The 22053-nt window shown below is 38.2% G+C and overlaps 1 protein-coding gene across 3 annotated transcripts; it reads left to right on the forward strand.

The window, feature by feature from the left end:
- Window positions 1-1049: 1049 nt before the first annotated feature.
- Window positions 1050-21615, forward strand: LOC122667886 (cyclin-dependent kinase C-2-like). 3 transcript variants are annotated; one of them, XM_043864358.1, is made up of 14 exons: window positions 1050-1152; window positions 1445-1566; window positions 2516-2597; window positions 2783-2873; window positions 2991-3020; window positions 7344-7453; window positions 7578-7650; window positions 7749-7869; window positions 7972-8089; window positions 11541-11596; window positions 11645-11680; window positions 11830-11887; window positions 20582-20652; window positions 20804-21615. In XM_043864358.1, the coding sequence occupies exons 2-14, from the start codon at window positions 1457-1459 to the stop codon at window positions 21345-21347; spliced, it is 1500 nt and encodes a 499-aa protein (XP_043720293.1). In that variant the 5' UTR covers window positions 1050-1152; window positions 1445-1456; the 3' UTR covers window positions 21348-21615. The 3 variants fall into 3 exon arrangements, with proteins under 3 accessions (XP_043720293.1, XP_043720290.1, XP_043720292.1); XM_043864355.1 differs by having other exon boundaries at window positions 11541-11680; XM_043864357.1 differs by having other exon boundaries at window positions 1058-1150; window positions 1442-1566; window positions 11541-11680.
- Window positions 21616-22053: the final 438 nt, after the last annotated feature.

A 22053-nucleotide genomic window follows, 5' to 3' on the forward strand; every position in this document is an offset into this window, starting at 1 on the left:
TCGGATGTGTCGTCGTCCTTGTCAAACTGATTCAGCATCATCAGCTCGTTATCTCAAGATGATGATTTGGCGATGGTGTCAATGGTGGGGGGTGGTGGTGGCGGTGGTGGGTATGTAAAAGAAGATGATGATTTGGGGAAGATGAGGGCATTTTAGTCTTTTCAAATTTTAACAAATAGGTCAGGTCAATTAGGTCTTTTCAAATTTTAGAAAAGATAGAAGAAAGGGTAGTTTGGTCATTTTATAGCATTTAATACCTGGTGTGGACTTAAATGGCATTTAGGGTGTAAAGAGGGGTGGTACGTGGAATATTGAGGGGTGGTACGTGGAATATTGAGCCGCTTAGGGGGGTACGAGGAATATTAGGTGCATTGTAAGGGGGTTCATGTACTTTACCCATTTTTTAACTATCCATTGACATCCCTATAAGTTGTGGGACTTGACCGAAGCATTTGAGAGTGGGCAAAACTCATAAAGGATAAAACATAAAGAGGTTTTTCATGATCAGAAAAATAATTACAAAACAAGTAAATTTAAAAGTCAGAGAAAATGTGAAACAAAATCAAACTTACATGTCTTATCACATAGATTTAAATAATTTATCAATAAAAAAAATATCTACTTGAAGTGTGGCCTACCCCAACATTCCCATGAGTGTATCTCTCTCCTCCCTATATGAAAGGACACCTTTGTCCATTGTTTTGAAGAGGAGAGAAATAGACACATGGAACTGCTAGCGTAGGCCACACTCGTGGTCAGAAAACTACTTCCGAAAAAATATTACTGTTGGACAACTATGGGTCGGGTATTACCGGACCCGTTTTCAACCAGACATAAAAAGTGTTTTGCCCGTAAATTCGTCCACTGCTCTCTGTTGACTTCTGATTTATTTATTGTTGGGTTGATTCTGTAATCTTGTTTGCTTCTCTAGTGAATTAATCTGCTTGGGGAGTTGGGGTTTTTCTGAATTTCCTGCGTTGGTTCTTTGTGTCTTCTCTGGATCCTCTGCCAAATCAAGGTCAAGCTGCTCGGTTTGTTTTGGTTTTTGGCAAAGGTTCTCAGAAACCCTTCATCGGATATTCCCGTAATCTCATCCTCCATTTTCAGTCAAGAGACGATGATCTGATTTTCTCGTCGGCATATTCGAATCTGGTAAGGCTCCTTTTCCTTCTGTAGCTTTCTTCCCCTGCTTGGAAACCCTTGTTTCCTTTTTCTTCAATTATTAGTCTATGGGAAGATTTTATCGTTCCTTTCCTCAATTGGGTTTGGTTCTGATTCTAGGGCTGTATCCTCTATCTCTTTGATATGTAGTTCTTATCGAATTGTTTGAGTTTCTAGTTGTTTCTCTGGGCTACATGGAGAACTTCCATCTGTTGACTTTGAACTTATTTATAGATTTTGATATTTGGTCATATTTTTACGTTCTGTTTTTGGTTGGTCTTAGGGAAGGTTAGAGATGGCTGTGGCGCCCTCCGGCCACCTCAATCTCAATGAGTCACCCTCATGGGGATCTCGAAGCGTGGACTGTTTCGAGAAATTGGAGCAGATTGGTGAAGGAACTTATGGGTGAGTGAGTTGTTTGTCTCTAACAATTTTTTCTTTTAAAATTTTCCTGTTTTAGGCTTCTGTAGTACATATTTCTTTCATATGGGGATGCACTTGTAGAGTAACTTGATGGCAGAATAGTTATAACACACATTCTACAATTGTGAGAGAGATTTTGTTGTGTTTATCAACTGTGGACATCGGTTAAGGTACCTGTAAGGGTTGAAAAAACTGTACATAGATAAATTACAACGGTTGAAAGGTTCAATTTGAAACCTCTATTGATTATACTATATGACAGCAAACCAGTAACATCCAGTGATGAATTACTTTCTGAAATTAGTTTCCCCCCTCCACCCCAAATGTCCAACAACAGAACCAGATAAAGTTTCCTTAAGTATTGTTTAATCATTTATGGAACATTTTGTTAAAAGAAAGATAATCAATGTTTAAAATATTGAGATGGAACTAATAGGATATGAATAGGTTTTTGTCAAATCTACAACCACCAAATATCACTTTATATGAATTGTATCTATGGTCGGTCATCAATGTTATTTAATTCTAATCACCTTTTTAGACGATAAATAATGAATATGTCCCTCGTTAATGCATCAAATTTTTGTAATATACATATTACATAATACTGGTAAGAAAAATATTTATAATCTATATTATGTCTTACACACTTTCAATTTAGCCTGTGATCAATAGATGACAAATTGGACTTTAAAATATCTCCCCTCAACCTGATCTCTCTCCCTCTCGTAATGACAAAGTTGGTACAAAACTTCTAATTGAACCTTTCAATTGTAATGGGAATGTAATGTTTTGGTGAAACAATCGATATATTCCTGTCATTTATGTCCTCGTATGACAATTATTGTTCTATTTAAGCTGCTCTTATTGTGCTTCTTGATGAACTCGGAAGACCCATTGATGGTGTCTTTTATTGTTTTTATGCTTGCAGTCAAGTTTACATGGCTAGGGAAATCAAAACAGGGGAAATTGTTGCTTTGAAAAAGATACGAATGGACAATGAAAGGGAAGGGGTATGATTTAAATTTCCCTATTTTTCTGTTCTATATTCATTTTCAGCTGTAAAATATTATGAAAATATGCTTGGACTATTATGAGTTGAAAAATTAGATTGCTTGGTTCTGAGATTGTTTTATTAATAGGATTAAAGTATTCAATTATCGTTTAGAATTTCTTACATTTCACTTTGGTTTTGCAGTTTCCAATAACTGCCATACGTGAAATTAAAATTCTAAAGAAACTACATCATGAAAATGTAATAAAGTTGAAAGAGATTGTGACTTCTCCTGGTACTTCTCATTCCCTTTGTATTTAGTTACTGCTCTTTTCTCTTACACGGAACTTAATATTGTTAATGTTTGTGATCATTTTTGTTCTCACATATAAATTCATGTGTTATCTTCCAGGTCCTGAGAAAGATGAACAAGGGAGACCAGGTGAGTTTCCAATGCTTCCTGTAATGTAAAACAGTTCCAAAATATAAAGCCAAAACTGACTAACAGAACCAGGATCACCCAAAACAGAGAAATAGAACTGTTGAGGGAGAAAATAACTTGAGGCAGAGAAGTCAGAGAGGATTGATTTTGTGGTCAAGTGCTCTGCCCTATCTGTAGATTATGTCTGCACAATATCTCTGAAAGCAGAAAACTAAAAATGGTCTGCGCAGATAACTCCTCCTGCTACTAGTTGAATGGAGTAGTAGAACTAGTGATAGTGTTCTAGTTTTCTAGCTTATAATTCTCAGTGCTTGAACCAGGAATCAAGAGAGTAGATAATCAGAAACGTGTATACAAAATTTGAGCCAAATCTTATCAGTAGTCCAAGAAATATTGAAGAAGAATGATGAAAATGCATCACCAAAAAGAGGCTTATTGTCATGGGAATAAGTCTAGGGTTAAGTTATATACATGTTGGGCCTTTGATCCCATGGGTTTGCTACGTAATAGGTTACTTTATGGGCAAAAAATATGGGTAATTAGGTTGCATCCGGGATTAATTGTTTTAGTTCCATATTTAGTTTTATTTTAGTATTTTTGTTCATAAATTGAACGGTTCAACCAACAGTTCAATTTAAGTGATTTTATTAGTTTTATTTTAAGTGTTTAGTGGGGCTGGATTATGACTCTGATTTGAGTCTATTTCAGTTTCCTAGTCAGTTTAAGTTACCTAATAGGTTAAGGATTGGGTTAGGCCTTTCCTTTTTAGTGTAGCAGTCTAATTTTGAGTCTTTTATATAAGGTTGTAAGGGGGCAAAGGATGGAACATGAATTTTGAAATTAATGAAAAACTTTTTGCTGCTCTTCTTTTCCATTGAAGATTTTTGTCTTGTGTTTGATCAAGGCTGGTGGGATTGGTGTTTGATCCAATGAACACCTTGCGGTGTAAAGCCCGGGTGGATCGTTTGAAGGAATCAGTGTTTGATCCGATTGACACCTTGCAGTGGGAAGCCCGGGTGGTTCTTTCGAAGCTCTCCTTCAAGTTCTAGTTAAAGATTCAATTTTATTATAGTTTCTCAATCAAACAAGCTGCTGTGAAGGGAATTTTGCAACAACAGTAAGTTTGATTCATCCCAACCCTAACCTTTCTTCTTCTAATCCTTTGAACCACCAAACCCTAACATTCCCTCTATCTCTGAACATCATTCCCATAACCCAAATTCTGCCCAGACCAACCCAGCCACCAAAATACGATCATATTTGGATCGAATTTCCTTCTCACCCTAAGGAGAACTCGAACCAAGCCCCTGCCCTAATTTCCAATCCTAAACCTAGGTCCCTCCATTATTCTCTTTTCAAAAACCCAGAAAACCTAACCCTAACCTACTGCCCAGTCAAGTCTACATACTTCCCTCCATCAAAACATCTCAGGACCTTCACTGTTAGACTCCCCTACCTCAACTTGACATAACCCACACATCAAACCCTAACCCTAATTTTACCAAAAATCCCTATTTTGACCTAGCCGATTCACCTGTTCATAACAGATCCTGGTTTACTGGCTGCTAGTTGGTCTTCTACCAATCTAGGTCTACATTAAAGAATCAACCAGACAATTTGATGGAAAACAGGGGTTGCTGCAGGTGGATGGAAGTTAGAATAAACTGATCAGTTTATACTTTATACTGAGAATAAGAAGGTAGAAGAATAAAGAGGATAAACAGGCCAGGAATCCACTTGAAACCCCCCCTTGGAATCCACCATGGTAACTTGAAAAAAAAAACTGAAGTTCCTTACTTCCAAAACTGAAACTCAAAACAAAACTAAGCTATCAACCAACGAATGGAAGTCTTATATTCCTTTTGGGATTATCATAACTTTCAAATTTCAAGCTGGAAAACACAGTCCTAATTCCAGTCAATACTGCTACCTTTTGCATCAAAACAAAGCAAAATAAGAACTAAAACTATCCCTGATGCAGATTTATCACCAAATTGGGCTTCTTTTATTAGGAATAAGTCTAGGGTTGGGTTATATACATGTTGGGCTTTTGATCCCATGGGTTTTCTATGTAATAGGCCACTTTAATGGGCCTAAAATATTGGTACATAGGTTGCATACGGGATTAGCCCTATACTTAGTTTATTTTCATGTTTTTAATGTCTTAAATTGAACCGGTCCAAAGCTGGTTTGAACCAGTGGTTCAATTGAAGTGATTTTATTAGTTTTTCTTTTAGTTGTTTAGTTGGGGTGTTATAAGACTCTATTTTGAGTCTATTTCAGTTTCCTAGTCAGTTTAAGTTAACTAATAGGTTAAGGATTGGGTTAGGCTTTTCCTTTTTAGTGTCTAAGTCTATTTTTGAGTCTTCTATATAAGTTTGTGAGGGAGGCCAGCATTGAATACGAATTTGATTAATAAAAATTAGCTTTAAGCTTGCTGCCATTGCTGCTGCTCTCTGAGTGTACATCCTTGTGGATCTCAAGGTGGATAGGGTGGGTGGACTCTTGCGACTCCTTGCATCGTGAAGATCGGGAGGTTTCTTCAAGTTCTCAAGCTGCTGCCTTTTGATCTCTTCAAATCCAGTAAGTCTGAATCTGAACTTTGTTTAAACCTTCTTCTTCTCACTCCTACCCTAACTAGGATTCCTCCATAACTTCAAATCTGTCCATCAGTTTCAAACCAAACTTTCAGCATACATCCCTTACATCGTTATTGACACTCGATCCAAGTTTCATTAGACCCCCACCATCCTAAACCCTAGAATCCCCTTCTCCTACCTCCATTAGGAATTGTCTCAAATAACCTTATGTTGCTGTCCAACTCATCTAACCTACTTCCATTCACTCAAACATCATAAAACCTATACCATTAGACTTCCCTACATTTGCCTATCATTACCATATAAGACAACCCTAACCTAAACCTAACTTTAACCCTAATTTTGACCTAAAATTCAATTCTGCCCAAAATTGCAGAATTTCAAAACTCATCCAAACCATAACTTTTTTTATACCATAATAGCCCTCTAGTGCTGCCCATTAATACCCTATAAACCCCTTTCCCAATATCCAACCCTAACCCTAGTTTTGCCCCAAATTACTAAACCCTAACCCAATCGGCCAGCCTTTGTGTGTGACCCCATTACCCTGGCTCCTAGTGGGATTACTCCTACCTAGGACTACATTAATCCCACATCCAGGACTGGACTGAATTTCTAAACTCAAGTAATAAGCCATTGTAGGACCAAATCAGGTCGTCCTCCTCTTCGTTTTTGACACTGCAACAGTCTTTATTTAGCAAGTGTCATCAATGTCTTAATTCATTGGTTCTCATCTGATCAGTGTTTCTCAAGGGAGTTATATCTTTGGGATGTTTATCCTGCTATTTGCCAACCAGTTGGTTATGCACAAAAAGGACAGGGAAATGCGACTGTGTCCAGTGTGGCTTCATGGTCTCTGAGATGACCTAGAAACTCATCACATGGAGACGTCTGTAAATGTAGATAATAAGTATGCTCTTCCTTTAGGTAGTCACCGAGATCTGACTATAAGTATATTTTTTTTTGTCTTTGTTCCACTACATATGATATGGTTTCTTTCTACACTCAAGCTCCCTGTCTCCCTCTTGACAGTCTCTATATTTCATTTTCTCTTCCCCCTCCTTCCTTTATTTTTGAAAAGGAAATACAATAATACATCATGAAGTGTCCATTATTGTGGACATCTGGTATGTACCTCGCCTGACTCGGTTTCCCTATCTTGGACGAAGAGAATTGAATGAAGATTAAGGAGAAGTTGCAGAGTAATGTTTGGGTTCTATAGAGGAAACCCTGCCTTGATTCCCACAACTCCCACAAGGAGATAAATGATAATAATGCTCGATAGCTTCATTCCATTGAAAGGGAAGATAGATAAGAGTTAGTTACACGTGATCCACTCCTCACAGTTACATAACTACCTACACGGTTATGATAACTACGTAGAAACTCACCCTTCCACTTCTCTTATGTAACTGCACCCACACTCCTATAACTACAACTCATAATTACCCATCATAACAACCCATGTGAGACTTCTAAGACACTACATAACTACTCCACCCGGGCTATACACACGCATGTAACAGCATCTGTCTGGTGTTATACATGTGTTGAAAACGCCAGAAAGTGACAGAATGTTGGCATTTTTTTTTGTGTTGGGTTAAACTTGGCGTTTTTCTTTATGTTGGGTTAGACATGAAGTTTAGTATGCATATTTTTCTTTGACTTGTTTGAGAGAACAAATTATGATACTAAATTACTAATTGACTTCACATTGGAACAGATGGTAACAAATACAAAGGTGGCATCTACATGGTTTTTGAATATATGGACCATGATTTGACAGGTCTCTCCGACCGTCCTGGGATGCGATTTTCAGTTCCTCAAATCAAGGTATAATAATCTCATTTACTGTCAATAATTCCATTTTCCCTGATGGTGACTATGTATCTTTTTTTTCTCTTTGGATGAATAGTTATTAGTTGATTAATGATTTTTGGACTATTTTTCTTGTCAGTGCTACATGAGGCAATTGTTGACTGGGCTTCATTACTGCCATGTCAATCAAGTGCTTCATCGTGACATCAAAGGTTATTATGAAGTTTTAATTTTTTCATTTGTTGGGCTTGGTTCTTGAATTGTCTGCAGCTTGGATGATATCTATAAATGGCATTTATGTTTGTTTCAGGCTCTAATCTTCTTATAGACAATGAAGGAAATCTGAAACTTGCTGATTTTGGTCTTGCACGGTCGTTCTCCAATGATCACAATGGCAATCTTACAAATCGCGTGATTACTTTGTGGTATAGGTAAAGATTTACACTTAAACTGCTATACTATTTAGCATATCTGTGTCCAAGAGGTTAATGGCCTCTGTCCTCATGTTTGATTATGGTTAATCATCTGGTCAGACCTCCAGAGTTGCTTCTTGGAACCACAAAGTACGGTCCAGCTGTGGACATGTGGTCTGTCGGTTGTATCTTTGCGGAGCTGTTGCATGGGAAACCTATCTTTCCTGGAAAAGATGAGGTAGGGTTGCTCTTCCCTGCATATTTTTTTTTAAAAAAATAAAGTTTTTAAGTTTACGGTTTGGTCTCCACTTTGTAATTATAATTAATCTAAGTTGTGTTGATTGTGAACAAGTGCATAGGTAATTTGATTTGTGTCTTTTCTTTTTTCTCTGTTATGCCCTTATAGTCTACCAAAGTTCACATGTGAATGAGCTGATGGCATTGCACTGGAATGAGTCCTTAAATTTAATGTTTTGCCATTGTCAATAATAAAAGAGACCCACAATGTTGGTTATGTAAATCTGTTTCATACAATCCTGACTTTCTTGTTGCCATATTGACTGCTTTGAAGTGGGGTTTTTTTCCACCATGCTTTACAGATCAAATTCTTGATATGCCTCCTTTCTGTAGTTTCTGATGTCTCTTACTTTTATGTTTTTGATTGGTTAATTTCTTTCTCTAAAGCAACAGGCTTAGAATTGACACATTCTGTTTTTCTTCAGGAAACTCTCTTCATCAAGGGTCAAAATTTGGATTTGGATTTTGGATTGATATTTCATCTTGTCAAGTCGCAGAAATTTTGATGGGGGGGGGGGGAGGGAGAACTGAGAAAGATAATAGTTAAAAAATACAATGGAACTCTGATGATTACGCATTCAGAACTTAAATAGAATAGAATTACAAAGCAAAGTAACAATATATAGTAGGATACGTACAAGGGGAGTATGTAGGCTTTACCAAGTATAACTCATTATCTCCCTACTTGATTTCATTCTTCTTTTCCTCTTTTTCTCCTTTTTTCAAAGTTATTTTTACTTATTTATTGGTAATATATCCTAAAAAGCCTACATATAAAAAATTTACCAATATATAATTCTAACATCAAGTTCTCTCCCTCATTACTCTAAATTTTCAATCGGTAGTTCGAGAACTCGCGAGATCTCGCTCGAGATCGGTTATTCAGGAAGTCGAGACGAGTTGCTATACGATTTTTAAAAGTACATCTTTTCGGTCGAGATCTCATTAGATATCGCCGAGATCTCGACATCTCAACCTCAAACTCCTTTATATGAGTGCCAGATCTCAAGCTCTGGGTGAGATCTCGGTGGGAAATCTTGGTATACAGACACTTATGTATGCCACCAATCAGGACAGACACTTATTTATGCCTAATATCATCTAAGTAAATGTTTTTGTATTTGTATTTCATTTATTTAAGATATTATTCATAAATAAGCAAATACCTCCCTATTTGAATCCAATAAAAATAGTTAAAAAATCAAATTCCAAAAGGAAAAAAAGTCAATCCCCTAGTTCAAGAACAAAAACTGGATTTTCGGCGGTAGGTGCAATTTTCAACATTCTAATGCTGGGGTTACTCTCAAATCTAAAAATTCTATAAATCTTAATATGGTAAAACATTGCTAAAAACCAAAAGTGCGGTAAATATTCATTTGTTTTTATGTCCAAAAAAATATTTTCATTCAGAGTGATTTTGACAGCATTCGTGCACACCAAATTAAGTTTGACCGGTACATAATTTCTTCAATATAAATCAGATTTAAGCAATCTTGGACTTATTGGAAAGCTTTCAAAACAAAGCTTAAAGTTAGCAATGTTTTACCATATTAAGATTTATGAAATTTTATGCAATCTTGGGATTGAATACATTAACATATCACATTTTATATAACATTTGTTTAAAGATTGATGTATTGTACACTTTAAAATTTCTAATGCTTATTTAAGTTGTTTTACATGAATTGAATGTTTTGATTGCTTTCTATTACTAAATTATGTGTAGAGTAAGGTATTTTAGTACGTCGTCGCCTACCAACCTATGGTCCGAAGTGAAACTCATATTTGGACTTTATTTTTGCAAAATCTGATAGTGTCATTGTGTTTAAATGGCCTAAAATAGGCTGAATACCAAGTTTCAGACCCAAACTAGGTCTAAAACCCACTGAGTTGAGGCGTCGAGTCGGAAAAAAAAATGCACCTACTCAGCGAGATTTCGACTCAACTCGGTTTTTCCAAGGGTTGAGTTGGTATTGAGTTTCAAGTTTTAGTACCTTGTTTCAATCTAGCATGGAGCCATTCTTATATTAAGCTTGGTGTCAAATCATCGACCACTGCTTCAAATATCTGCAGTGCTGAGCCAAGCCATATTGTTGTGGGACTAGGCCATGTACTCATTCTCTTTCAATTATTCTTCACTTTGATATTTGAGATTGGTTGGATGTTAAAAAGTAGTTTCCCGCAATGGGAGTTTTTATTTTAGGGTGAAAGGCTGAGGCTTCCTATGTTGTGAGTTGTTTCTTTCACAATTTTTGGAAATTATCAATAAATGTAGAATTTTTGTGTAAGTTACAGCATAAACACATTTTTGGATTCCCTAAATTTCTGAAAGTTACAGCATAAATGTTGTGATTTTTTGTTTCTTTCCTATGTTTATCCAAATTGGAGAATATTTACACTTCCCTTAGTGGTCTCTCTCAAACCCACAAATTAGTGGAGTTTCACACCGATTTTCAATGATTTGTTCAAATTTTTATCTGTATAATTGGTTTTGCGACTTTAGGACATGCCAGCATTATTTGTAATCTTTAGTAGCCATGATTCAATATTTTGAACTTCCGTTCTGTGTGATATAAGATTTGCAAGATTCTTCAGAGGAGCACTTTCCTTGTTCTTGAAAGTACTGGGGTTTTCAGTTGCTATCATGGGTGATGGTTTTCAAAAACTTGTGGTGCCTTTAACGTGGCATTTTTCTGGTATTGCTGGATGACATCGGATGAGATTTTGTAATTTTTTGTAATTGTTTATTTTGATCACTTTATGCTGAATTATTTATACTGCCTTATAATATTCACAATAACTACATTATTATTGAACTTATTATTTACGTCTTTTTGTTGGTATTTTCATGTCCATTTTATTGGGGGGGGGGTGTTTCAATTTGAGTAGACCTGGCATGTTATCTTACTAACTTCGATAATATTACTTTTACTGAAATCTTCACTTTTATGTGAATTTGATCATGTTTATGCAGAAAAGAGTTGTGTCTTTTTTATAACATAGCCAGTTATAAACTACAATGTTGACCTTGTCATTCTGAAGACTTTATTTTACATGGACTACATGAACGTGGGGAAAGTTGCTATGTTGCCTGATTTTGAAGGTGTGTAGACGTGTTTGCACATGAATGTTATCACTTAAGAGGAGTTGATAAGACATGCATAGGAAATCCTAATTAGTCTTTCATTTTTGTAGTGTACTTGTAGAAAGTAGATAATTCTCACAAGACATGTGGACTTCTCATGTTTGCTCTACTTGTTTCTTTGATTAGTCTGATGCGATCTTTAAAAACTTCTACTACTTGCTTGATCTCAAACTCTGATGATTTATGCTGTGTTAATTTTCTTGTAGCCCTCTTAATTTATTCCATATTTTCTTCATTCTTACTGTAGCCTGAGCAATTGAACAAGATCTTTGAGCTGTGTGGAGCTCCTGATGAGAGCAATTGGCCTGGAGTTTCCAAGATTCCCTGGTATAACAATTTCAAGCCAACAAGGCCAATGAAGAGACGTCTAAGGGAGGTTTTCAGGCAGTAAGAAGAACAACTCTATTAATTATTGGAATTTGGATTTGGTTGATATACATATTGGGTGGGTTCCCTCTTTTAGCAAAATAGAAGACTTTAGCTTTGACCAGTTCTTTTTTTTTTTTTTTTTTGGGTTTTTTTAATTTGCTTCATAGCTTTGACCGCCATGCATTGGAGTTGCTGGACAGAATGCTGACTCTTAATCCCAGTCAGGTACACCAGATTCCAGATATACTATTTGCTAACCTTGTTTTAGGGATCTTTTCTTGTATGTATAATATTCCAGCTTTCTATGTGTTTTTTGAATGAACCTGCATGTCATTAAATTGAAAATATCTGGTGTTTGACCTGAAAACCTTCACCACATGAGGTACCTACTATATCAGCAATTAAGTGTACAAAAAAATTATGTGAAACATTAATGTAAAAGCATATATATAGTTAGAATATGTAGCATAAGTAGGAAGTAGGTGTTTCATAACTAGTATTTAAGATGAGTAAACATCACTTGCTTGGTGAAACCCATCCAACCATTTTGGGCCCTTCTTTAGCACTCAATTTTTCCAGTTGATTCAAGCAATGTGCCGCCTTCTATGTTTTTAATTTCATTCTCATGAGATGTAAGATGAGAGTGGTTGGTTTGTACATATGACTTTAGTAGTATGTCAACTTGATTGAAACATTTTTCACGCGTTATGTACTTTGTCTGCTGGTAATCCTCACATTTGGTGAAAGACATGTAATCAGATTTTTCGGGGGTATCACCTAGGAATATAGCATCTTGAAGCAAAATGGGCCTTGTCAAAATGTCCTGTATTCAACTTGATTTAAGAGCAAATTTGATGCTTCTCCTTTAGTGAAGAGGTCACACCTGTTGTTGAAGAGTTTCTGCTAAGATTACTTAGGCTTGTCAACCGGTACGGTTTCGGTAATACGGTACGGTACCAAAAATAGGTACCCAATACCGGTACCGATACCGTACCGTACCGTTTAAGAGTCTTATTTTCAATACCGTTATCGTACCGTTACAGTACGGTTTCGGTACGGTATAAAAACGATATGCATATGGTACAAAAAACAGTATAAAACAGAGCAAACGTGAAAGAAGATGAAACAGAGAACCGGAAATGAGTAAAAGAAGACCATCAAAAAACAATAGAGACAATGTGGGACACTAGAAGTAGAGACACGATCAAACACTCGAAGTATAAGAACGAATGTACAAATGATTGGACATTCAAGGACGAAACTAAAATATTGTTTAGAAAAAAAGGGAACTAACCAGAATAATTATCAAGCTTAAGCTTAAGCTCTTCTCATTCGTAAATGAAATGGTCCAGTGCCCAGTTCGGTGGTCATCGAACCTCGATGCACTCACTAACCCAACCAAAACGACAACAGAAAAACAGAACAATAAGAACTTAATCGATGAAGGAGAAATAGAAACCGCCATTTCCAGTTCAGAAGGGTAAAGGGGAAAGGGAAGTCGGAGATCGCTGGAGATCGGAGATCAATGATGATTTACCTGAGAATCTAGAAATCCAGTAGCAGAGAGCCAGAGAGGGATCTGAACTCTGAACAATCTGAAGAGATCTCGTTACTTCGAGAGTTCGAGGAGGTTCGCTGGAGCCACTGCTCAGTCAAAACTCGAGGAGGCTCTGGCCGCTCTGCCGGAGTGCTGCTCTGGGCGTCGCAAGGAAGCTTAGCCAAGAACGGCAGGAAGGGTGAAGCCGTAACCGTAAAGGGGAAAGGGAAGTCGAAACGATTGAAGTTGAACTGAAAGTCTGAAAGCGTGAAAGGAATTAGGGATTTTAGGATTTAGGGTCTTAGGAGTTAGGACTGTTAGGAGTTTAATTTGACAATGATACCCCCCAAAACGGTACGGTTTTGGTACATACCGATGGTATTATACCCAATACCGATACCGTACCGTGGTCAATACCGTTTGACTATATCGTACCGTACCGTTCCGTTTTTGCAACGGTATGGTTTGGTACGGTTTTACGCGGGCGGTTTTGGTTTCGGTATACGGTTTCGGTTCCAAATTGACACCCTTAAGATTACTTGGCCTGTTGAAGCTAATTTTCCTGGTATGGATGTTGGTGTTGAGTCCTAAACAGTGAATGGTTCGCTTAAAGGAATAGATATGTACGGAAAGTTTGTATATAGAGGTATTGCTTGCTTTTAATGCCATCAAGGTATTGCCAACCATGTTGGTTTCTGGTAGTGGGGTCTGCTCTTGGGTCAAAGGCTTTTGAGATAGCGAAGGGTAGGGATATCTGTTCTACTGGTTGTCTTGTGTCCTGTTGGTGAGGTTGCACTTACTGTAACAGATAGGAAGGATTGTGTTTTTGGCATGAGAAAATTTACTTCTCTGGGTCACACACTGAATGGAAGGGGACTGGAATACAGGAGTTGGATAGTTTTGGGGAATTTGCCTTGGTTCTGTGGAGATTCTTCATTTTGTAAGAGAGGTGCAACTTTAGTCATCCTTCTTGAACTATATGAGTGCCCAGGGAAGCTAATAGAATGGTTTGTAAGTTGGCCAAGTCATTTTTGCATGGTGCTATTCTGTATATTGGGGGAATTGAACTGGGCTGAGAGGGCCTTTGGGCTCTTTGATTGCATATGTATAATATTTTTATCTTTATAAAATGATTTATTGCTCATAAAGGGGGGGGGGGGGAATAAAGGGATATTGATGATCTGGATCTGTCAAAGGAGTTCCTTCTTGTTATTCAAGTGCCTGCCATGCATTTTGATTGTTATATTTGGTTTTGGGTTCATTTTGACTGGTTGTTGGTATTTCCTATTGTTCAGTCCCAGGTCTTCTCTTGGAAAGGAAGTTGGCTTGCTGTGATGCATTTACATCTGGTGTTTGTTAGATTAATCCTTGCTATCATCTCTGGCTGTGGGGGTTCCATTGTTTGCTGTGCTTGCTTTCATTGTTCCTGGGATTTCCTTACTACACTTTTCGTCTCTGGGCCTTTATTTGTTTTTTTTTTTGAGCCCTTTGGTTTCTGAAGTGCTTTCTTGCACCCTCCTCTTTTTTTCCCCCTGTTTTTACCCTGCAATTAATTGCTATAAAAAAATATATATTTTAATCATTTTCGTTGGTCTCTAATTTCATTAAGTTATCCTGAAAGTATGCATTATGCTGACCAGATATGGTAATTCCTTTTATCCATTTATCTTCATAGTTGAAGGGTTTTATTTTGGAAAATCCTTTTAAAGAGTCATTGGTACAAAAATCTTTGTGTGCCCCTCTTTGATTTTTTTCATGTGATTGTAATTTGGACATTCATACCATACAATCAATGCACATTGCCCAACAATGAAATAGTACGGACATTTCCATATGTATGTGTAATCTTGAAGATGGAATGTCAATGCATGTTTAAAATTTCCATCTCATCATTCCAAACTTTATATGAACTGGTAATGAGTTGTTTTTCTGTTTGCTTTTTGGGACCAAAAGATTTTAATTCCAAAACCTTTTACTCCCCAACTTCTGGCTGCTGTTTACGAATCCGGTGGTTGTGTTGTGACTATATTTCATTTTGGTAACATAGGCTTTTCTTTCCTAATAACAATTAGTCTTATTGTAATATAGTAGGGTACAGGGGTAGTTCAGTCTTTTTAGTCATTTTATTGTAACCCTACTTCATTCTATTTTAAATGAAGGGGGTTAGTGTCATTATAGACACAAGTCATAATTTTTCAAATCCCAACATAGTATCAGAGTTGAGATCCACCTTGGGATCCTCAATGACCTAGTTCCTCTCTCAGACTCTCTTCTCTCCCGCCATACCGCCCTCCTTTCTCCTCTCTCTCTTTCTGCCTGTCACAACACCATCATCACCACTTACCGCCACCTCTTACCACCGTCGAGAAGCACCAACACCACCAACTTCCACCCTCTACTCGCACCGGCAGAAGTACCGCCCACCCACCTTCCGCTTCTCTCTCTCTCGTGCGGTTCCACTCTTGGAACCGTGAGTCTTTTCCACCCTTGGTGTTGATTTTTCTCCCCCACTAAGGGCTCTTTTTGGCTTGAATCTCTATGGTGTACTAGATCAGATGGTTTATTCTCATAGCTGATTCTTTTGGTTGTTCATGCTACATCTTTTTTTTTTTTTTGTGGCATGCTTTGGTGATCGCTTCCGGCGCCCTTTGCTCGTGCAATTGCTTTTTATTATCTGTTTCAGATGGAAGGAATAGATACTTCAATGACTTCAACCATGTCCCCTGTTTTGGATGGAGGAAACACCCGTCATGATTTTCCTACCATCCCTGTTTGTTCCATTAAACTTGATGGTAGTAACTATTTGATGTGGTCAAAGTCCTGTTCCCTCTCTATTAGTTCCCGTGGATTTTCTAAATATCTCACGGGAGCTTTGGAGAAGCCTACAACTGATGATGCTGCTCAGGAGTAGTGTTCTGACAATTCTCTTGTTATGGCCTTTCTGTTGAATTCGATGCGACCCCAAATTGCTCGGGGATACCCTTTTACTTGACACTGCTGCCCAGATCTGGCAGGCTGCAAAGGAAACCTATTCCCAGGTGTATGAGTTGAAACAGAAAATTAGTGGTACCAAGTAGAGGGAGATGACTCTCTCCCAATACTATTTCGAGTTACGAGGTATGTGGTAGGAACTCGATTTTTATGAAGATTATCATCCCCTTTGTCCCGGTGATGCTTATGCTTTTAAGAAACGGGAAGACAAGCCTCGTGTATATGAGTTCCTTGTTGGCCTGAACATTGAGTTTGATCCGATTAGGGCTCATGTCCTTAATCGCGAACCCTTTTCGCACATGGCCCAAGCCTATTCTCTGGTTTATTCTGAGGATAGTCGACGTGTTGCCATGGTACAACCAAATTCTCAAGAAAGGTCTGCCTTGTTTTCAGGTTCCCAACCTCGTGGAGGGAGCTCTTCCAACCGATCAGGTGATCATACCCAGCCTGTGAAGGAAGTCTTGAAGTGTGATTATTGTGGTAAGGAGTGCCACACCAAAGATCATTGCTGGAAGTTTCACTGGTGTCTAGAGTTTGGTACTAGCCTAATGTTTTGTCCTACATTGTGGTAAGGAGTGTCACACCAAAGATCATTGTTGGAAGTTTTACTGGCGTCTAGAGTTTGGTACTGGCCTAATGTTTTGTCCTACATCATGGCCGTGACTACGGGCGTGGTGGTTTGACGTGGCTGTGGTACTCAAGCTCTTGCTCACCACACAGAGACTACTATTGAAGGTTTTGCTGGTCCTACAGACGCTCCTTTTTCATAGGAGCAGCTATCTATGCTACACTACATGATGACCCAGCTTCCCACTCCGTCTGCTGCACCGGCTGCCTCTTTGCCAATTCATTCTAAGTCTCATTTTGCCCACTCAGGTATTTATTTTAATCATCCTAGTGCCTCGATGGTATCCGTTCCTTGGATAATCAATTCAGGTGCTACAGACCATATGACTAGTTCTCCCAACCATTTCCCCAGTATTCTCCATCATCAGGTTAGGAGTAAGGACAGTTCGCATTGCAGATGAATCCCTTTCTTCTATTTCTAGGAAAAGGGGTGGTCAAAGTTTCTAACTTTTCCTTATCTTCTGGTTTACATGCCCCATCTTTCCCTATGAATCTTCTTTCTATTAGTAGTATTACCAAGCCTTAAATTGCAAAGTATTTTTTTTCCCTCTCACTGTATTTTTCAGGACATGGTGACAGGGGCAACAATAGGTAGTGGTAAGGTGCATGGTGGTGTCTTACATTTTGGATAGTGGTTCAGCTCCTGTTCCTTCTACCCAGCCTCTTCACATGGACTCCTCTTCTGCTGCTTTGACAGAATTACGTTTGTGGCACCAATGCTTGGGACATCCCCCGTTATATGCACTTTATCTACTATTTTTCCCACTTTATTTTCTAGATGTAACCCAAACCAGTTTTTTTTTTTTATGCTTGTGTTTTTTCCAAGCAAACCGGAACAAGTTACCCCAGTTTGGGCAATAAAAGTTTAGTTCCTTTCTCTTTAATTCATTCTGATATATGGGGCCTTGGCCACTGTGTCTCTGTATCTGAGTACCGCTGGTTTGTTTCTTTTATTGACTGTCATTCTTGCCTTACCATGATTTATCTGATGCGTCAAAAGAATGAAGGTTTTGATTGTTTTAAGCGGTTCCATGAGTTGATAAAAACACAATATGATGGTCGGATGCAGATTCTTTGCTCTGATAATGGGAAGGAATGTATGGAGGGTTCCTTTCAATCTTATCTTGCAGACTTAGTCAGTATCCATCAGACCAGGTGTGTTGATACTCAAGCTCAGAATGGGGTGGCGGAGCACAAAATCGTCATCTCTTGGAAGCACGGAACTAAATCTCGGTCTCGCAAGAAACCGAGACGAGATTCATCAACTTTAAAAAGTGCCATGTTTTGACCCAACTCGACCAATTTCAACTTGTTTTTACCAAATTTCGACCAAATTTCACTTGTTTCGACATGACCACCTATATAAGTGTCACTTATCCCCATCGAAAATTGTTTTTATATTTGTTATTTCATTTACTTAAAATATTATTCATAAGTAAGCGAATACCTCCTATTTGAATCCAATAAAAATAGTTAAAAAATCAAATTCCAAAAGGGAAAAAAGTCATCCCTTAGTTCAAGAACAAAAATTGGATTTTCGGCAGTAGGTCAAATTTTCAACTTTCTAATGTTGGGTTTTTTCTCAAATCTAAAATTTTTATAAATCTTAATATGGTAAAACATTGCTAAAAACCAAAAGTGCGGTAAAATATTCATTTGTTTTGACGTTTAAAAAAATATTTTCATTTAGAGCAATTTTGACAGCATTCACGCATACCTAAGTAGGTTTGATTGGAACATAACTCCTTCAATATAAATCAGATTTAAGCAATCTTGGATTTGTCCTTTGCTCCTGTTGCCAAGATGAACACCATTCGTGTTACTATTTCATGTGTAGTAAATTTTGGATGGGAGATGCAGCAACTTGATGTCAAGAATGTTTTCCTCCATGGGGAACTGCAAGAAGAAGTGTATATGGATGTTCTCCCTAGGTTCTCTTCTCCACAGACTCATGGGAAGGTATGTAAGCTGAAGAAGGCATTATATGGCTTGATGTCAAGAATGTTTTCCTCTATGGGTAACTGCAAGAAGAAGTGTATATGGATGTTCTCCTTGGGTTCTTATCTCCACAGACTCATGGGAAGGTATGTAAGCTGAAGAAGACACTATATGGCTTGAAGCAATCACCATGGGCTTGGTTTAGTCAGTTCCATAGGGCTATGGTGAGTAGGATGCAAGCGGAGCAATGCTGATCACACCCTATTTGTTAAGCGGGTTGGTGATCACCTTACCATTTACCATTCTTATTGTATATGTCGACCACATAGTTGTTACTGGGAATGGCCCTGTTGAGATAGCTTCTTTGAAGACTTAACTAGGTAAGGAACTTGAGATCGAAGACCTAGGGCAGTTAAGATATTTTCTTGGTATTGAGGTAGCTCGATCTACTAAAGGTGTATTTCTTTCTCAATGGAAATATACCCTAGATCTTCTTTCAGAGACATGTATGCTTGGCTGCAAGCTTGCAGAAAGCCAAGGATGGTGAGTAGGTTGATAAGGGCAGATACCAACGCCTCGTAGGATGTCTCATTTATTTGTCCCATACCAGGCCTGACATAGCCTATGTTGTGAGTTTGGTGAGTCACTACATGCACGACCCTTGTGTTTGTCATATGAAGGCTGTCTTTTGGATTCTTAGGTACTTGAAGTCGGCTCTAGGGAAGGGTATTCTGTTTTCACCTCATGATCATATGGGTGTAGAGGCCTTTATTGATGCAAGACTGGGCTGGTTCACCAGATGATAGGAGATCAACTTTTGGATATTGCACTCTTGTCGGCGGCAACCTTGTTACTTGGCGTAGTAAAAAGCAGAGTGTGGTAGCTCTGTCTAGTGCAATGGATGAATTTTGTGCTATGGCACATGGTGTTTGTGAGTTGCTATGGCTTCAAGGTCTCTTTCGTGATTTGGGTCTTCCTGTTCGTATTCCTATGATGTTATATTGTGACATCAAGTCTGCCATTAGCATTGCTCATAACCCAGTTCAGCATGATCGCACCAAACATGTTGAGACCTGAGATTGATCATCACTTTATCAAGGAAAAGCTGGAGATGGGTCTTATCTGCATTCCTTTTGTGAAGTCTAGTGAGTAGTTAGCAGATGTTCTCACAAAGGGGCTTAGCAGTAAAGTGTTTCATCCTATTTTGTGCAAGTTGGGCATGTGTGATATCTATGCTCCAACTTGAGGGGGAGTATCGTAATATGGGTGTAATATGGGTACAAGGGTAGTTCAGTCGTTTTAGTCATTTTATTGTAACCCTACTTCATTCTATTATAAATAAGGGGGGCTAGTGTCATTAAAGACACAAGTCATAATTTCCCAAATTCCAACTAGTCTATTTGATGGTTTTTTTTGGTAGAATCTATATGGTAACTTGGGTGGTATGAGTGCTGTGATGATGCTTGCATCTTTCTTGCTTTATAATCATGTAGACCTTACACCAATGATGAACAAATTGAGCAAGTTCAAGAAACTGATTTGACTTGAAACACTTGAGTTCATGGTATGCAGTGTGTACTTGTTGGCATCAATTAACTTTTCTTCTTTTCATAGTTTTGGTCTCCTTGTTCAATCCAATTTGTACTCATAATCCAGCCCGAAGTTGTGTGATATTCTCTTCTTGGTATTTGCATATGTCAATTCAACTGAATTATTCCATTTCATATTCATTACTTCCATATCATCAGTGGAAAATGTCTTCTTGACATTTCGTAGATTTGATTTTCTGCTATTTAATGCTTGTTTGTCATGCTTTGTCGATGTAGAGAATATCTGCCGAGGATGCACTTGATGCCGAGTATTTTTGGGCTGACCCCTTGCCTTGTGATCCAAAAAGGTTCGTTTTTCTTAATTTCCTCATGTTCATTCTTCTCCATCCAACCTGTAACTTTCGGCACCAGTGGCACTTGTTCCTACAGTTTGGCTAAAATGTACTCTTAAAGTTTGTAGTTTCTTGTTATAACTTCAAACCAACTTTGGCTTTACAGCTTACCTAAGTATGAATCATCTCATGAGTTTCAAACAAAGAAAAAACGACAACAGCAGCGCCAACACGAAGAAACGGCAAAGCGTCAGAAGCTGCAGCATGCACAGCAGCATCAACGCCTGCCTCCTACCCAGCAGAGTGGACAAACACATCCCCAGCTCCGTCAAGGCCCTAACCAGCCAATGCATTCTTCCCAGCCTCCAATTCCAGCAGGAGCTAGCCACCACTATGGTAAACCTCGTGGGCCTTCGGGAGGACCAAACAGATACCCACAGAGTGGAAACCCCAGTGGGGGATACAATCACCCTAATCGTGGAGGCCAAGGTGGAGGAGGTTACAGTGGTGGACCATATCCACCGCAAGGGCGTGGCCCTCCGTATCCTGCAAGTGGTATACCTGGTGCAGGACCCAGAGGGAGTGGCAGTAATTATGGAGGGGGTGCTCCGAATTATCCTCAAGGGGGTCCATACGGAGGTTCGAGTGTTGGCAGGGGTTCAAACATGATGGGTAATAATCGGAATCAACAGTATGGCTGGCAGCAGTAATGTTTGATTATTGATGTTTATGGTCTTCTGAAGTCCCCCTACATTAATTTGGGGGTGAATAAAGGATGTTCAAGAGAAATGTTAAATTTTAAAAAAAAAAGAAAAAAAGAATTGGCTCTAGGTTGAAGGGTTTTGATGTTTTCCAGTGACAAAACCTGATAAATTAGAGTCTTATGTTGAAACCAATAGATCCTGTTTCCACTATACCTTGTGATCATGTAAACCTAAATGAAAAGAATGAGTTGCTTTTCTGGAAATATTATCTGAATTTTTTTTGTTATGTTAGGTTCGGTTGTCCACATGGAGTTATGTGAAAAATATTCATTTCTTGTGTTTCTAGCAGAAAACTGCGTTTGGACAACCAAACATAGCCTTGTTCTTTTTTTTTTTTGTTATTTTTTAACATAATAATAATAATTTTTAGTCCGTTATCTGCTTATCTGGTTAGAAGTGAAGGAAAGGGAAATTCAGTTAAAGCAAAGATATAATGGAAAATTTTCTAATCGTTGTCAAGAATGATATTGTTACATGGAGGACTGCTAGTTAAGCCTACTTGTATTTTATGTGGTTATTGTGGTGAATCCATTGAATAATTATCACCTCCAATTCACTGTTCGCTCCAATTTCTTCCAATTCTTCACATAGGAGTGGAAATGACCACCCTACCCCACCTTGGGCAGTGTGTTCGGGTAGGGGGTAGGGTCGT

The sequence above is a fragment of the Telopea speciosissima genome, chromosome 7 (genome assembly GCF_018873765.1).
Source record: "Telopea speciosissima isolate NSW1024214 ecotype Mountain lineage chromosome 7, Tspe_v1, whole genome shotgun sequence".
Lineage (NCBI taxonomy): Eukaryota > Viridiplantae > Streptophyta > Magnoliopsida > Proteales > Proteaceae > Telopea > Telopea speciosissima.

What these genes read in the sequence shown, in the direction of transcription:
- LOC122667886 (XM_043864355.1), top strand. Translation starts at nt 1,457, where the DNA reads ATGGCTGTGGCGCCCTCCGGCCACCTCAATCTCAATGAGTCACCCTCA. An exon ending in AGAGATTGTGACTTCTCCTG is followed by an intron (nt 2,874 to 2,990) that starts GTACTTCTCATT and finishes GTTATCTTCCAG; the next exon opens with GTCCTGAGAAAGATGAACAA. An exon ending in TGACTCTTAATCCCAGTCAG is followed by an intron (nt 11,888 to 20,581) that starts GTACACCAGATT and finishes TTGTCGATGTAG; the next exon opens with AGAATATCTGCCGAGGATGC.